The sequence below is a fragment of the Nerophis lumbriciformis genome, linkage group LG30 (genome assembly GCF_033978685.3).
Source record: "Nerophis lumbriciformis linkage group LG30, RoL_Nlum_v2.1, whole genome shotgun sequence".
Classification (NCBI taxonomy): domain Eukaryota; kingdom Metazoa; phylum Chordata; class Actinopteri; order Syngnathiformes; family Syngnathidae; genus Nerophis; species Nerophis lumbriciformis.
In genome coordinates, this window is record NC_084577.2 from 1,245,034 (window position 1) to 1,263,131 (window position 18,098).

Sequence of the window (18,098 nt, forward strand, 5' to 3'; positions counted from 1 at the left end):
CCATTCTCCCGAATCTCTCCCGATTTCCACCTAGACAACAATATTGGGGGCGTGCCTTTTAGGCACTGCCTTAGCGTGCCGGCCCAATCACATATTATCTACGGTTTTTCACACACACACAAGTGAAAGCAATCCATACTTGGTCAACAACCATACAGGTCACACTGAGGGTGGCCGTATAAACAACTTTAACACTGCTACAAATATGTGCCACACTGTGAACCCACACCAAACAAGAATGAACACATTACAGGAGAACATCCGCACCGTAACACAACAGAACAAATACCCAGAACCCCTTGTGGCGCTAACTCTTCCGGGACGCTACAATATACACCCCCCACTTAACCCTTTTGTTTCTTACAGTTTGTTGAGTTAGCACTGGATTGATACGTGGACATGACAATGGAGGTATTTGATACCTAGAATAGTTTACATGTTGTGTTTTTTGTTCAATCCAGAAAGACTTAAAGTTTAATCCTGGCTTTGTAGATACACTGAGACAAAGTCTACGGTCATTGTGTTTTTGAAGCTGCACCAATTTCCTTAGAATTTTCAACAAACTTGAAGTGTTTTGTCCAGAGGATTATTTGTGATTTGTACGTTTTCAGAATGTGCTTGTGCTATTTTTGGCCAAAGTAAAACAAAGAAAACAACCTGGAGTTGTCTTTATTTTTAAGTTAACATGCCATGATATTACCATTCCGGCCCACTTGGGAATAGATTTTCCTCCATGCGGCCCCTGAGTTAAAATGACTTTGACACCCCTGCTTTAAACACTCGAAAGGGGTAAAACATGCACAACAGAATGTTCTATTGAACAAGTGACAGCTTGATTAGCACAAGTAAAAAGATACAGTACACAAAAAAATACAAAAACATGATGGAGTATTGTATAAAAACTAAAATAAAGACCAGGCCAGCTTCAGAAATCCCCTTTTATGATAACTGGTACAATATTTTCAGTGTTTACAAGAATGTAAAAACATTTCACACCATTGCCCACTCTTCTCTGTTTCTTCTACTTTAGTCTTCCAGCTGTCTGAGTCGTGTCTTTCTTTCTCGGAGTTGGCTCACTTGGTGTTCTTCTACTCTTTGAGCAGGTGAGCTTTGCAGTGCGGCTAAATTTATTTGAGCTAAAACCAAGCAACGTGTCAATCTGTGCACAATCTGCTCACACTATTAGCTTAGTTTTGATTGACACTGTCACAGGGCTTTGAACAGAGATGCTGGAGAAAAAAATCGATTCACATCCAAAATCACGATTATTATTTAAAAATGGATTGAAAAAAAACATTTTGGAAAAAAAACATCTCTGTGTTAACTCGCTGCGTGTATACGTCACGTCAGCAGCCAATAGAAGCCTTTATAACCTGAAACCTGATTTAAAAAGGTTGTATTATCATTTTTATACCAAATAATATACTGCAAAAATCAAATTGAATCCTGAATCAATTCTGAGTCAAATTGTCACCCCAAGAATCAGAATGTGAGTCCCTACACTGCAAAAAGTCAGTGTTCAAAAACAAGGAAAAAAAATACAAAAATTAGGGGTACCGTATTTTTCGGACTATAAATCACAGTTTTTTTCATAGTTTGGCCGGGGGGTGCGACTTATACTCAGGAGTGACTTATGTGTGAAATTATTAACACGTTGCCGTAAAATATCAAATAATATTATTTAGCTCATTCACGTAAGAGACTAGACCAGGGGTCAGCAACCCAAAATGTTGAAAGAGCCATATTGGACCAAAAATACAAAAACAAATCTGTCTGGAGCCGCAAAAAATGAAAAGCCATATTACATACAGATAGTGTGTCATGAGATATAAATTGAATTAAGAGGACTTAAAGGAAACCAAATGACCTCAAATATAGCTACAAATGAGGCATAATGATGCAATATGTACATTTAGCTAGCCCAGGGGTCGGCAACCCGCGGCTCCGGAGCCGCATGCGGCTCTTTGATCACTCTGATGCGGCTCAGCAGCTTACTTGCTGAACCCCCCAATTTTCCCGTGAGACTTCCGGATTTCAGTGCCTCTCGCAGAAAACTTTCACCGATTTTCACCCTTACGGCCTTAATAAGGGCGTGCCATGATGGTACAACATTCGGCGCCCTCTACAATCTGTATTAACAGAGTGCCAGCCCAGCACTTGTTATACAATATACATCTTTTACTTGCACACGTAGGTGACAGCAAGGCATACTTGGTCAACAGCCACACAGGTTACACTGACGGTGGTCATATAAAACAACTTGAACACTCTTACTAATAATGCGCCACACTTTGAACCAAAACCAAACAAGAATGACAAACACATTTCGGGAGAACATCTGCACCTTAACACAACATAAACACAACAGAACAAACACCCAGAATCCCATGCAGCCCTGACTCTTCCGGGCTACATTATACACCCCTGCTACACCCCCCCCCCCCCCCCCCCCCCCTTTGTGCGTCGGTTGAGGTGGGCGGGGTTTGGTAGCGGGGGTGTATAATGTATCCCGGAAGAGTTAGGGCTGCATGGGATTCTGGGTATTTGTCCTGTTGTGTTTATGTTGTGTTACGGTGCAGATGTTCTCCCGAAATGTGTTTGTCATTCTTGTTTGGTGTGGGTTCACAGTGTGGTGCATTATTAGTAAGGGTGTTAAAGTTTGTTTTTTTTATACCGCCACCGTCAGTGTGAGCTGTGTGGTTGTTGACCAAGTATGCGTTGCTGTTGCCTACGTGAGCAAAGCGGAAGCCCCATACAACGTGTGGCTGATCAGGCACGCTGACTGTAGTGGGTGCTATATGCTGTGCAATCACGGCACGCATGACGCTGACAAGCGCCATTAAATAAAACCCGCGTGCCGCACCAGCTTTCAAATTCCACATAAAGGTGTGGGCAGCGTGTCTGAGACCCCTGGTTGTACATAGCACAAAGCAAAAAAAAAACTTTGTATGCAGTGTTAATTCATTTAAAATTTCAAAAAAAATTTGCGGCTCCCATTGTTTTCTATAATTTGTGAAACTGGTCAAAATGGCTCTTTGACTGGTAAAGGTTGCCGACCCCTGAGCTAGCCTAAATAGCATCGATTAGCTTGCAGTCATGCAGTAACCAAATATGTCTGATTAGCACTCCACACAAGTAATAACATCAACAAAACTCACCTTTGTGCATTCATGCACAACGTTAAAAGTTTGGTGGACAAAATGAGACAGAAAAAAAAGTGGCATAAAACAAGTCCTAGAAAGTCGGAGAAAGTTATACATGTAGATGGGTGCTGGTTAGCGCCTTGCATGGCAGCTCCCTCCATCAGTGTGTGAATGGGTAAATGTGGAAGTAGTGTCAAAGCGCTTTGAGTACCTTGAAGGTAGAAAAGCGCTATACAAGTACAACCCATTTATCATTTATCATTTAAACAAACTACGATGAGTTCAAGGACCGCCAAAATTAGTAGGACAAAACGGCGCACACCAAATACTCGAATCAGTGAAGCAAGTTTAATATAAACAGTGTGCTTTATAACAATTAGGGAGGTTTGTGTCATGTTTGTCCTCCTACAGAAACCATATTGAAACAAAAAATATATTTTTTCCCCCTCATCTTTTTCCATTTTTCATACATTTTTGAAAGAGTTCCAGAGAGACACTAGGGCGGCGCCACAGAGCCGCATGTAGAGCCGTTTGTTGCCGATCCCTGGACTAGACGTATAAGATTTCATGGGATTTAGCGATTAGGAGTGACAGATTGTTTGGTAAACGTATAGCATGTTCTATATGTTATAGTTATTTGAATGACTCTTACCATATGTTGAGTATTAAACTCTGCGACTGGGTTTTTTCGGATATTGACCACGTTGGGGTTCCGGTCAGAGAACACACAGTCATCATTTGGACTCTTCCAACTTTAATGGTGCATATTGGTTTAGGTTCATTTCTTTAGTTAGTTAGTATCTGTAAATCAGAAGCAAACACCCATCAACATTTATGTCATTTAACTAAACAACAATATAAATATATGCTCAAAGTAAAATACTAGAGACATAATATATTGCATTTCTACAATGGCATGTGAGCTAGCCACATTAGCAGCAACAATGCTATCCTTAACAGGGAGATGTTAGCACGTAGCATTCTGACAACACAGCACCAATAATACTCATAAAACACCACTAAATGTTACACAAACACAGTGATGTCTATTAATAAACTAAATTAGTCTTATATAATAATCAACATACTCACATCGTCAAAGACTAGAGCACCGATTTAACGGAGCAGAGAAACAAGTCAGCACACATTAACACACGTCAAAAGGGAAGCGGAAGTGACCCCTACAGGAAGGAAGCGGAAGTGACACTGTCAAGAAATGCTTCAAAATAAAGTATCTGAAAACATAGATAAACATGGAGAATTCTTAACAGCCGCCCCCACATTTGTACAACAAATGTGTAACTACAGGAATTCTTCAAGTGTCCTTACTGTCATCCTCTAAACTTGGAAGTGGGATCAAGCGAGCTACCGGTCTGATGTAGACTTTACTCTTGACCATAACCTCAGCAGCCCTGACCTGTCCATCTTGACTCGGAATGGTCTTAACCACTCTGCCGATGGGCCACTGTGCTCTTGGAAGTGAAGGGTCCACCATCAGAACTACAGTGTTGATGGTTATGTTTTCGGACGACCTCTGCCATTTTGACCTGGTCTGCAAAGTGGGTAGATAACTGCGGATGAAGTGGATCCAAAACTGATCCACAAGTGTTTGACAATGGCGCCATCTCCGCCGCCCCATGACAGCTGGGACGTAAACTACTTGCGGCAGTGCAGAATCCCGCCGCCCCATGAGAAGGATGTTTGGGGTGATTGGGTCCAGATCAGAAACATCAGATGATACTTACCCTAGTGGATTTGAGTTCAGTATCCCCTCCACTTCCACTAGAGTTGTGTGCAAGACATCTTCTGTGACTGACTGCCTTCCTACTGCGACTTGGAGACTGGCCTTGATGGATCTAATTTCCCGTTCCCATGCCCCACCAAAATGAGGTGCATTTGGAGGGTTAAATTTGAAGTCAATCTGATATTCTGTCCGTTGCTCTCTTAGTTGAGGTTCCATCTCTGCAAACACTGTCCTGAGTTCTCTTTCGGCTCCTCGGAAGTTGGTCCCACAATCTGACAGTACCTCTCTTGGTCTTCCCCTCCTGGCAATGAACCGACGTAGAGCGAGAAGGAATGCATCGGCATCCATGGAGTTGAGGAGTTCGATGTGAACTGCTCGAGTTGTAAGACACTTAAAAATGACACCCCACCGTTTCTCTGATCTTCTGCCCACTTTGACCAGATAAGGTCCAAAACAATCCACACCTGTTGAATGGAAGGGTGGACAGAGAAGTCTGAGGCGTTGTGGTGGCAGATCTGCCATTCTTGGGACTGTCGGTTGAGCTCGCCAGCGTTGACAAGATGGGCAATTGTGCTGATGGTGCCTGACTGCTTGTCGTCCTCGCAAAATCCAGTAATGTCTTCGAAGTTCTGCATACACTCGCTCTGTACCTGGGTGCAGAAGACGTTCGTCCATGTCCTTGATGAGGAGTTTAGTTATCTGATGTTTTGGGTCCAGCACAATAGGATGGATCTCTTCTAGGTCCGGGTTCTGGAGTCGTCGCAGCCTACCCCCAACTCGAATTAACCCTGTAGTTGAGTCCCACTCAGGGGAGAGGCACGCCAGACGACTCTTAGCTGACACTGCGTTCTGTGTTTTAAGAGACATGATGTCTGCGGGAAAGGTTTGAACTTGACATCTTCTCAGCAACAGAAAGTCAGCTTCTTGGGAGCTGATTGTCTGACTGTGTGTCGAGCCTCTTGGTCCTTCCTGTCCCGCCTGCTGAGTGACTTTTACTAATTCTTTCCAGGTATTGAATAGAGAAGCATCCGGAATATTATTGTCGCTTTGCACTACTGCAAGACCACAGAAAGTGATGCTCTTTAGTTCGGATGAAGTCGGGGTTGAATCTTTCTCCGGTCTTTTTGGCCAGTATTCCGCACTTTGCCTGAGAAATGGGGGTCCTTGCCTCCAGCGCCCGTCCTCCGCAAGTTCCAGAAGGGGTTTCCTCCTGGTGATGTCATCAGCAGGATTGTTGTGGGTGTCCACAAGCCCAGGGAGGAGTTGGTCGTTCACAGACAATCCCTGATGTCGAAACGAGCAGTTGAAGACAAGTTTTGCCTTCTCATTGTGGAACACGAGATGATAGGGAAGATACCACGCTTCATTGGACTGTTCCGTCTCTTCATGCGAGAGCTTCTTGACATACCCTGCTTGAATGAGCTTAGCGATCTCAGCAGAAAAGGAAGGGACTTTCTCTGGATTCTTCCTGAGCCTTTTCTCTGTGCTTCTCAAGTGAGCCATAACGGTGGATATGGAACTGTTGAGTTTAGGCATATCTTTCTTTCTTAGGAGGGGTGTTGCATAGCGCTGGACACCCTCTATGTCGATTCGCTGAGTTCTTGTCTCCAATAGGGTGATTGCTTCTTGATCTTCACGAGAGCGAACAACCATCTTTTCGTTCCTGAAAGGCAAAACATCAAGTTGCCATAACTTTTCCACATTACGAAACAAGATGTCATTGGGAGTGGCGAGTGAGGTAAAGAGACACAATTGTGTTGAGCTCTGTCCTTGTGTTCTTTCCTCCGCCCCCTGTAACGTCCATCCAAGTGCTGTGTGGATGGCTATGGGTCCTCCATTATTTCCCTGGCGGACTGGCTTCGTGGCAGTGATCAGGTGCACATTGTCTGACCCAATTAGCACTAGGGGGCGTGCATTGGAAAATGGTTGCAACGAAATCCCACGTAGATGGGTGTACTTCCTCTGAAGTCTCTGAACTGGGTAGGTCTGCTCCATCAGATCCAAACCTTGTGCAGTAAACGCACCTTGCACTTGGTACCGTTTTCCTGGGTTCTTTATAGGGGAAATCTCAAAGTCAACTGTTAAACCCTTGAGGTGGGTAAGGTCTGTGCGCACGGTGCGCAGGGCAAGAATTTCATGTTGGCCATGCAAGTGTAGATGTTGTGCTGCGTCAGGTAAAATCATAGTTCGTTGAGCCCCATCATCTAAGACAGCAAATGTCTCCATTGATTTTGAATTATGATGCAGCAGTACAGGAACTACTTTCAGGAGCACTCTACTTGAGGTGATGCTGGGAGTCAAATAGACACGACTCTCTGTGGGAGTCATCTGGGTGTCTTCAGTATACCTTTGAGCTACATTGTGGAGAACTTGGAGGTGAATACCATTGCAGTCGCTGCAGGGCTTCTTGAGAGTACATGCGTCGGGTGCATGAGCACGTGCACATCTCCAGCATCGTCCTTCTTCTACTATCCATTTATCCAGGTGCGCCGCAGAATGTTTTCTGATCTGTTGACAGATCAGAAAACTGATCTGTCAATAGCAAGTGTTCCTTGCTATTGCAGAAGAGACAATGCATTTTGTTAGCTTTGTTGGTGTCAGCAAGAGCGTGCTTAGTGGATGCACCCTGTCGTGTTGGCGCTGCTCCATGATATACAGCTGTAGCTTGACCTTTGACCCTGAAGGGACCTTTTTCTGTTGCGCTCCCCGATGGTTTCTCCTGTTGATAGCGTTGCACCAATCTGCTGGAAAGGCGCTGCTGTTGTGCTTTACCTTGAAGCCATCCATTTAGGTCCTGCAGGTTGTAGGGGTTCAGACTTGTGCCATTTAATTTGCCTTGTAACTGTAGATGCTCGATGAACCCATCTCTGTGGTACTTTGGCAGCTTGCTAAGTAGGCGATCGACATGTGAGCAGCAGTTCAGTTCCATGCCTTGTGGTCCCTCTAAGGAGAGCAGCATGCTTACTAGGAGATGGACACGCAGAGCAAAGCTCTGAAAGGTGCGAGCATCAGTCGGCTTGACATCTGGGGAGGTCAGAATGGCAGCTATTTCGCTTTGAGCAAGTTGATGTGGCTGACCATACTGGAACTGCAAAGCTTGCATTGTGGCTGTATATGGGTATGGATGGTGGCGGCACGACTGACCTATCATTTGGGCTTCTGGAAGCTTGAGATGTTCAAGTAGCACATGATATTTATAATTCTCACTTAAGTCTGGATGGGGTTCGAGTAGGTTACAAAGAGCAAGCTTGAGGTTAGCAAACTCTCTTTCACTATCTGCAGTAAAATCTGGAATTTTAGGTTGTGGCACCCCGTAAGTTGAGCGTTGTGACACACCATATGTTGAGCGTTGTGACAAGTTAGTGGGTAATGGGGGAACATTGTGACTTGACAGCATCTGTGGCTGATAGACTGTGGGCATGCTACCCTCTAGTGGTGAAGTGTATAATGGGTACTGAGGTGTTGGTACTGCTGTGAGCCCAGGGAGGTAGTAATGAGTTACGTTTGCACCTGATTGAGCGTCCGGTATTGCAGGTGGAAAGGGATGACTGAGCACATTCGGGGGGTTGTAAGAAGCAACTGTAGGTGTACAGGTTACTGTAGTGCGTTGATGATCGGCTGGTTGGATGTATTCTCCAGATTTGCCACAGTGCTGAGGGGGGCCCTTGAGTTGTAGTAATAATGTGTCTTGGCTGGGGAGTTGTTCCTGATGTACAGCAGGCAACACCATTCTATATGAAGCAACAGAGGAGGGGGAGCTTGGGCATTGTGGTGAGAATGCTTGTGTTAATGTAAGTGGGGAAGCAGCTTTCTCACGTGCAGCTGTGGGAATGATGTCCACTTTATTAGTTTCATTCCCTGACACTGAATGCGTGCTTGCTGTTATACATCCCCCAAGTGGAGGCTTTACAAAGTGCAGCTGCTTTGTTACTGGTTCAGGTGAGGGAGTATGTGGAATGGAAATTGCAGCACAACTCTCGCTCACTGAAGGAGGTTGTGCTGGTGAAGGCTCCTTGTCCGTATGAAGGTCATTTCCATCCATTTCTTCTTCCATGAGGAAGGAAGATATGTGTTCCATCAGCTGTTGCCGTCGCTGTTGTCTGCTCTCATATTGGCGGAGTTTAGCAGTAAGTCGAGTAATTTCATCCGTCTCCTCCTTTTCCTTTACTGATACTGATTCCATTAGTTTCCTGAGTGATGAAACATTCAGCATGTCGACTGACGTGGCACGATGTGAGGTTACTCGGTCATCTATTTGAAGCAATGCATCTGCTCGGCTACTGTTCACTGCGGCCGCTGCTTCTCTCTGCTCCCCCATCTCGGCAGGGGGGGAGGAAAGGGCAGGTCGGTGCACATTATAGGCAAGGATGTAGTCTTCAAGATGTTTTGGGGTACGGCGTTCCCTCACCGATCGGTCTCGTACATCAGGATGGAATGGAGAAGCAGATTCATCCTCTGATGACATTTCCATTGTAGCCAATTATATCCGGCTCGAAGGACCTTTGTTGAGTATTAAACTCTGCGACTGGGTTTTTTCGGATATTGACCACGTTGGGGTTCCGGTCAGAGAACACACAGTCATCATTTGGACTCTTCCAACTTTAATGGTGCATATTGGTTTAGGTTCATTTCTTTAGTTAGTTAGTATCTGTAAATCAGAAGCAAACACCCATCAACATTTATGTCATTTAACTAAACAACAATATAAATATATGCTCAAAGTAAAATACTAGAGACATAATATATTGCATTTCTACAATGGCATGTGAGCTAGCCACATTAGCAGCAACAATGCTATCCTTAACAGGGAGATGTTAGCACGTAGCATTCTGACAACACAGCACCAATAACCCTGCAAAAAATGTTCTATAGAATTTCTAAAGAATATCTCTATAGAATTTCTAATGAACTTTAGGACCGAAGTTCTATAGAATTTCTAAAGAATATCTCTATAGAATTTCTAATGAACTTTAGGACCGAAGTTCTATAGAACAGGATTCTAAAGAATGGTTCTATAGAACATGGTTCTAAAGAATGGTTCTATAGAACATGGTTCTAAAGAATGGTTCTATAGAACAGGGTTCTAAAGAATGGTTCTATAGAACAGGGTTCTAAAGAATGGTTCTATAGATCTCCTCTAAAGAACAGTGCTATAGAAGAAAGTTCTAAAGAGTAGTTCTATAGAACAGGCTCCTATGGAATGGCTTTCTGTGGAATACGGTTCAGAATGATGTAGAAATGATTGGGCAGGCATTCTACAAAATCTGTGGTCTAACACTGGCAATGGAGAAAGACAAATATTGCAGTTGAATGAATGTTGACTTGTATTTATTATATACATGTAACTCAAATCTTGACGTAATAAATAAATGTCAGCAGCATAAATCAACATGATCACCGCGCTTCCCCGACTGTTAGAGACGGCTAGACGTCCAGCAGAATTTGTTTCTGAGGCCTTCTTTTTTTCCCATTTTCTGCGCAATGTTCAGTTTCACTCCAATGATTTTCTTTATCACATTTGCTTCACTTGAGGGATGGAGCTTCTTCACAAAATCTGAAAGATCAATAAAATATACCAGAATTAGTGTCTGCAGACACCAAGACACTAGCTGTCATGCAATGAGTTACACTATGGCATTTTTCAGCTCGATAAAGAGAGTGATGTCTATCATTTAATCAATGCAATGGATAGTCAACACACTGCATACATTGCATATCACGCGTTTCTATGCTGTAAGGCACTTGCACTGCTTGACGCACACAAAATCATATGTGGTGCAATCATGCCAGGCTTTACGAACTGCAACAAATCTGTATCAAATTCTGACAGTGCATGTACACTATTCATTAGCTATATAGAAAATCCATTCAGTGTGTGAAATATTTTTCAAATTATTTTCAGGATTTCACTTTCTTGTGAATCTTGTTGTGTACTTGATGGGTGTCCCCAATGGCGTTCGAACAATCACGAAAGTGCATTAATAGAATTCTAATAAAAATATTTAACTTCAATCTGATTGAAACCATATCCACATCGGGAAGGGGATCTGACACATTCCCTATCTAAAAGTCGTTCACTTCTCAACTTGCAGCAGAACTCACGGAAATTCCCGACGCTAGTTGTTAAATAGTAAGGCGGAGAATGCCGATATAAGATATCAAACGAGAAAAAGGTGTAGATATCCGTGCGCTGCGGTTTTTGCTTTGTCACTTGATGTTGGTTTCCGACGAGATCAAAGCTAATGTGACCACCCATGCCTATAAATCTGTCAAAACGAACATCTCGCAGTCAATTCATGGACCAAGCAGACTGGAAGCTATGGATATCTATACTTCATGCCAAACGATCACGGAACGACTTGGAGATAGGAAAAGGGTCAGATCCACTTCCCTGATGTGGATATGGTTTTAATCAGATTGATTTAACTTATACTCACCAATAATAGCAGACACTTTCTTGTCATCCAGTTTTGGTTTCTCATGCTTATCCTTAAAAGCATTGGATTTTTTTCCTGTCAAGCTGCTGTTGGCCAGCTCCTCTCTGGCAGAGCGACAGCAGGACGTCGAGCTGATAGTATTGTTGCCTGACGTGATAAGTCGTCCATCTTCATTAGCAGGCCAGGAAGTCCTTTAATAGAAAAAAGTACATTGTGATGCAGACACAATAAAAAAAAAATACATTAATAACATGAAGCTGGCGATATCCAAACCGCTCGGCTCTAACCCCAGCTATCATAATGTAAGGGTATTTTGATAGGAATCTTGTTCAAGTCAAGGGAAACATGGTAAGGAAGCAATCAAAGATGAAAAATATATATAACCATATATATTAATTCATCCTGACCACGCGAAGATTTAATATTTGTCGGTCAAGTATTAATCAGATATCCAGCTGAGACAAAATATCAAGAAGGAAGGGACGTAACTCTTGCTAATATAAGAGAAACACACAAAAACGGACGGACAGACAGACAAACAAACAAGTACCATATGTCCTCCCCTTATTTAGAGGGGAGGACATCACAACTTAGGATGTTGTATATGCAACAGTTCTGAAATTATCCCAAATCATAAATGGATTTTTATTGGAAAAAAGGGGCATAACTCTGGAAAATATTGTCCGAGACGACTCATTTTCGATAGGCTTCTTGTTACACTAAGATAAATAGATGTAACAAGTTTGGTTTCCGTACATGAAACGATTCTGTAAATATTGCGGTGACGGATGGACAGCCGTACATGACGACAATACCCGTAGGCCAAAGTTAGATGAAAATACAGTAATAAGAAAGTTATTTCATACATCGACATGTAAGCATATTTTCCATCAACCTATGATAATTACAATAACATACTTCTAGAATAAGAAAACCTACCTTCAACAACCCTCAATGCATCTCGAAGGGATTTGTTTTCCTCTCTCAACTGGAGGGCTTCCTTCTTCAGGGATTCCATTTCTGTACATGTATCTTTCGGTGAAGTTCTTCCCAGCTGAAAATGTCAAAATAGTAAATCAAATGAAATAATTTGTATTATGATTAATTTGGGCGCTCATATGTTTTCCGGAAGCAATTTGTCCTGGATACGGCCCTGACAGCACCATATAAGTTTTACATGTATAAGCAACCTTGTAGGCACATTAATTAGAATATGCTACATGTACATGTAGCAGTAAGCCATTCACACAGGAGGCACTGTTCATCAGGTATTTGTAGTGTTATTTTCATATAAGTAAAAGTATAAACTTGTGTTTTAAACCAGTTGCCAGGGATGCAATTTTTACGTCCTCGATTTCAAATGAATGCTAGGCACTTGTGATTGTTTGCCTCGAGAGGGTGCTTTGATTAACCAATAAAATCCTATTCTATTCTATTCATGTACTCACAGCAGCAAGTTGGGCCTTCAATTGTGCCCGAGCATCATATCCCACAGCTGTACGGCTTACTTTCCTCTTTTTCTTCTGAAAAATCAAGATTAACAAGAAAACGTGTTCAGTTCTTTTATATGCCATTGAAGTGAAGAAATATGTTTGCAGAAATGATAGATTTTCGAGTACATGCAGAAAGTCTGTCAACACCTCAATTTGTCTTGAATATTATTCTGTCTGAGTTGGTCGAATTGAATCAAAATATTCAATAACTTTAAAGCCTACAATGAAACATGATTTGATTAACTTTTATGATAAAGAAAAACTGACAAGGTACTTCAAAAGTATGGGATTGAATCCTACAAAACCTCACACAGTTGAAACACCACTGAAATAGTGAGTGAGTGAATTAACGTTTAACGTCGCTTTCAACACTATTTCGGTCATGTCGCGACAACACCACTGAAATAAAAGTACCTGCTGTCTGTCAGATAGAGTCTCCTCAACACTTTCATCCTTGCTCTCACTGTCTGATGACCAAGACTTTGGCTGTTTGTTTCTCTTGCCTCTGCCATATTCCAAATCACCAGTAAGGGGTACATCCTTGCCATCCTGAGCGGCTTTCAAATATGGCGTCAGTTCACGTGTGTCTTCTGTGTAAAAACAAATATGTGCCACATTAAGCTAAATTAAACTGTACAGTTAGTCACACATTTCAGCAGCAGATTGTTATCACTAAATTACTTTGGTATACCTACAGTTCTGATGATTCAGAAATTCACCTCAGCGAGAAACAAATTTCACCTTACTTTCCCTTATTTACAGGCTTACAGCCATATTAAAAAATTGTCAAGGTTAAGTCTGTACTATCATGACAATCACCTCAGCATTGCAGATTGAAACATTCAGTATACCAGGGCTGCACTGATGAGAAATTACTATCAATCATGGAAGAAAAAAAATTATATTAATTAAATTTAACTTTACATAAACAAAGTCGAAAGTTCAAGGTGTAAAATCAGAAGTACATTAAATATATCTATATTAAATATATCTATATTTATATGTACTTCTGGTAAAACGTATACTTTTTACTGAATTGAATTGAAAAGTTTTCAACTGTTTATTAATTACCACCAAATCTCAGAATTCTTGCCACGTATTTGGTTTGTGACTGCTTCCTTCCTCCTGCTTTGTTGAGTGGCCATGGAACTTGGACTTCTTCATCACTGTCCCAATTTTCTCCATTCATCTTCTCTCGAGAACCGCTCGTGGTTAATATACTATATTTCGTCTCGATGATCATTCTCCCCTTGCTTCCGTTTGGCGACCTGACTGGGGGCCAAACTCCTTCTCTGTGTGATCACACAAGCCTGACGTTACAAACAATGGAGGGATGATAATAATAATAATAATAATAATAAATGAGGCTAGTTTTGCTAGCTCACCATTTCCGCCCGTGCCTCGAAGCTGCTGTTTGGCTCAACGTTAGCCCGCTTGTGACGTCTCGCATCGCGCCTAGAAGACCCTAAACCTAAATGTGATGTTTAAGCCAACAAAGTTACCGTCAATGAACTCCGACGTGACTTGGGCAGCTTAGAAAGAGCGAGTGAAGTCAACATGGACGTTGTGGCCGCCATCACCAACTCAAACTGCCCGCGAAATCTGCTTTGCAACTACGGCAAGCGCGAAGGGGAAAAATAAATAATTTTAAAAAAAAAGTTGATTTGAAACATATTCGCACTTATTAGTGTCGGATATGAGAAACATTGATACAACGCGATTATTACCAACTATACATGAATTTGGTTGTGATTGCAGCCTTAAAACAGTTTTGTTATTTTATAACAAAACGAGAGCAGTTCTATCTATCGTGTTTGGGGGGGGGGGGCGGGGGGGGGGTTGTAATGTTACGGCGGGCAAAGTAGTAAACTAAATATAACATTGAACCATGATTTTGAAAATGTATACATTTAAATCCTGGCAAATACTGACTTTTAACAATATAAATTGTTACTTACATGAGTTCGGTAAAGTGTTTTCCTATTGGGCTCCGTGAAGAAACGTGTCTGGGCTTGTTCTTCCACAGCTGCATGCAGGTACGTGGGCGGGTCCTGACGTTTTAGGTCTGATTTAAACCTTTGAACTGAGTTTTGCTAAATCAAATTATGTTGGAAGTCCAATAAAATTAATTTTATCACATAAAAAAGTAAGTTACGAAAATATTCACACTTTTTACTTATAGATAACTCAAAAACTCTAAAAAATAAAAATAAATTGATTTATTGGAATAAATATACTTTTAAAAATAAAGTCTGCCGAAGTTCTGGGTGTCCGCCTTGAAATGACACCTCACAATTTTGAATGATACAAAATTAACATTTTCATAATTGAGGGAGACATCCTGCATTGTTCAAAAAACAAGCTGAAGTCTGGTGAATCAACTTAATGAGATTAATCAATGCTATGGTGATAGCGCTGCTGCCATTTTATAGAATTTTATTCCATGGAACAATCTATAGAACTTTCAGCAGATAAAGGATAATGTCTATAGAATTTCTGTTAGACATTCTATAGAATGCCCAGTTCTATAGAACAATCTATGGACTTTTCATCAGATAATGTAATGTCTATAGAATTTCTATAGGATATTCTATAGAATTCCCAGCTCTATAGAACAGTGAAAAGACCTTCCAGCACATGAAGCTGATGTCTATAGAATTTCTATAGAATTTTGAATACATATTCTATAGAATCTTCAGTTCTAAAGAAATTCCGACGAAATTCTATAGCGTTCTATATATTTCTATAGAGATTCTATAGAACATTTTTTGCAGGGAATACTCATAAAACACCACTAAATGTTACACAAACACAGTGATGTCTATTAATAAACTAAATTAGTCTTATATAATAATCAACATACTCACATCGTCAAAGACTAGAGCACCGATTTAACGTAGCAGAGAAACAAGTCAGCACACATTAACACACGTCAAAAGGGAAGCGGAAGTGACCCCTACAGGAAGAAAGCGGAAAGGACACTGTCAAGAAATGCTTCAAAATAAAGTATCTGAAAACATAGATAAACATGGAGAATTCTTAACACCATAATATGTTACGTTAACATACCAGGCACGTTCTCAGTTGGTCATTTATGCGTCATATAACGTACACTTATTCAGCCTGTTGTTCACTATTCTTTAGTTAAATTTCCCCCAAAAATGCGACTTATACTCCAGTGCGACTTTTATATGTTTTTTTCCTTCTTTATTATGCATTTTCGGCAGGTGCGACTTATACTCTGAAAAATACGGTATTTTATTTGAACTAAGCAAAATTATCTGCCAATAGAACAAGAACATTTGGCTTGTCAAGACTTTCCAAAACAAGTAAAATTAGCTAACCTCAATGAAACCAAAAATACCTTAAAATAAGTATATTGTCACTAATAACAACTGTACTACTATATGAGTACGTATGTTCTATTGTTTCATTGAAAATAAAACAGCAAAGTCTATTTGGCTGTCATCTGTTTTAATTATGAGACACAATTGTGTCAAAGTCATGATTTTTTTTTTCATGCTTGAAATAAGAAATTATTACTTTAAAAAAGTAGTTTTATACTTGTGAGTGTTGATGACACAGCTTTGCAACAGTTGATATTCTAGTTTCAAACATGTTTTACTCAATATAGGTCATACAATCTCAGCAACAAGCTGTAATATCTTACTGAGATCATTTAGGACCAAAACCCTTAAAACAAGTGAAACACTCTAACATTGAATCTGCTTAGTGAGAAGAATTATCTTATCAGACAGAAAATAAGCAAATATCACCCTTATTTGAGATATTTAATCTTACTGAGATGTCAGTTTTTGCAGTGTAGTATTTACTATCATATGTATTTATCACTGCGGTCATTTTCAACAGTGTAGAACTGCACTGCGTTATAATGGGGGTTGTGTCCAATATTTTTCCACCCTAGCTAGTAAATAAGGCACCTATTTTAAAAAAAAATGTAAGTATGACACAGCGAAGTTCTTTATTGCTGCAAACAATTAAAAAAAACATACAGCTGTACCTCAGTTTCGTTATTAGTTTGTTCCACAACGTCCGACAAAGACTAATCCAATGTATCTGTTCCAGACACCCAAAAATAATAACACAAACACATTTTATAGAGAATATTTATAGTGTTACATGCAGAAAACAATGTCAAATGCATATAAATGAGCCTAGCATATATCCAACAAACAGTTTCATTTAGAGATGTCCCTTCCCTAAAATGGGATCAGATTGGAGGCTGATATCAACCTTTTTTAACTGATCTTTACTGCTTGATGTTTACATGGCTAAAGATTTCACTCTCCTGAGAGATTCCTTCAAAAGGGTCACAATTACATTTCCATATTCCTTGTTACACACATGCAGGAGTTGCGCAGTAAGGCGCGTGTCTTGGCTCGGATTTGAGAACAAGCTACAACGAAACTGTCACAAGCTGAGGAAGTGTTTTTTCAGCTTCCTTTAAAAAGTATTCATGCCTTTAAAGGGGAACATTATCACCAGACCTATGTAAGCGTCAATATATACCTTGATGTTGCAGAAAAAAGACCATATATTTTTTTAACCGATTTCCGAACTCTAAATGGGTGAATTTTGGCGAATTAAACGCCTTTCTATTATTCGCTCTCGGAGCGATGACGTCACGAATCAGCCATTTTCTCACTTCCGTCGGTGTGTTGTCGGAGGGTGTATCAACACGAACAGGGACAGATTCAAGTTGCACCAGTGGCCAAAGATGCGAAAGTGGCAAGAAATTGGACGAAATTTGTTCAAAATACGAGGGTGTGGGGAAAGCCGACGAAATGGTCAGTCGTTTGTTCCGCACACTTTACCGACGAAAGCTATGCTACGACAGAGATGGCAAGAATGTGTGGATATCCTGCGACACTCAAAGCAGATGCATTTCCAACGATAAAGACCCTAGCTTCCCTGGCCTGCTGACATCAACTCCAAAACTGAACAGATCAGCTTTCAGGAAAAGAGAGCGGATGAAGGTATGTCTACAGAATATATTAATTGATGAAAACTTTATTCATTACTCGCGGGTTTACGTAAATTGTTATACATAAACTGTGTTTACCAATAATTTAGCTTAAAAACATTTTTTTCAATCATTCGAGTACATTCGGGTAGTCTTGTGTAATGCAGTATTTTGTGTCTATTTAGGTATGGTTAACCTGAGTGCTGAAATCGTGGAAAAATATATGTTCTTAGCGTGCCTGAAATGGGCTGTCTGCACTCTCAAAGTGCATGTTGTTGCCAAATGTATTTCATATGC

At 40.9% G+C, this 18,098-nt stretch overlaps 2 protein-coding genes across 6 annotated transcripts in view; one reads left to right on the forward strand and one right to left on the reverse strand.

Annotated features, from left to right (window-relative positions):
- rinl (Ras and Rab interactor-like) overlaps positions 1–18,098 on the forward strand; it is a 71,404-nt gene that overhangs the window by 21,514 nt on the left and 31,792 nt on the right. For 2 of the 4 annotated variants that reach the window (XM_061925363.2, XM_061925364.2), the window contains one exon: positions 1,031–1,103. The exons of the other annotated variants lie outside the window; for them this stretch is intronic. In XM_061925363.2, coding sequence (XP_061781347.2) covers positions 1,031–1,103 — 73 coding nt within the window. The remainder of the gene's footprint in view (positions 1–1,030; positions 1,104–18,098) is intronic. 4 annotated transcript variants of the gene reach the window in all.
- Positions 10,199–14,857, reverse strand: LOC140676722 (uncharacterized). 2 transcript variants are annotated; one of them, XM_072911952.1, is made up of 8 exons: positions 14,776–14,857; positions 14,203–14,288; positions 13,889–14,109; positions 13,232–13,407; positions 12,773–12,847; positions 12,264–12,378; positions 11,325–11,515; positions 10,199–10,441 (listed from the first exon to the last, which is right to left on the reverse strand). In XM_072911952.1, the coding sequence occupies exons 3-7, from the start codon at positions 14,058–14,060 to the stop codon at positions 11,403–11,405; spliced, it is 651 nt and encodes a 216-aa protein (XP_072768053.1). In that variant the 5' UTR covers positions 14,061–14,109; positions 14,203–14,288; positions 14,776–14,857; the 3' UTR covers positions 10,199–10,441; positions 11,325–11,402. The 2 variants fall into 2 exon arrangements, with proteins under 2 accessions (XP_072768053.1, XP_072768054.1); XM_072911953.1 differs by lacking the exon at positions 14,776–14,857 and having other exon boundaries at positions 13,889–14,455.

What these genes read in the sequence shown, in the direction of transcription:
- LOC140676722 (XM_072911952.1), bottom strand. Translation starts at nt 14,060, where the DNA reads ATGATCATCGAGACGAAATATAGTATATTAACCACGAGCGGTTCTCGA. An exon ending in AAGAATTCTGAGATTTGGTG is followed by an intron (nt 13,408 to 13,888) that starts GTAATTAATAAA and finishes GTTTTTACACAG; the next exon opens with AAGACACACGTGAACTGACG. An exon ending in TGCATTGAGGGTTGTTGAAG is followed by an intron (nt 11,516 to 12,263) that starts GTAGGTTTTCTT and finishes TTTCTATTAAAG; the next exon opens with GACTTCCTGGCCTGCTAATG.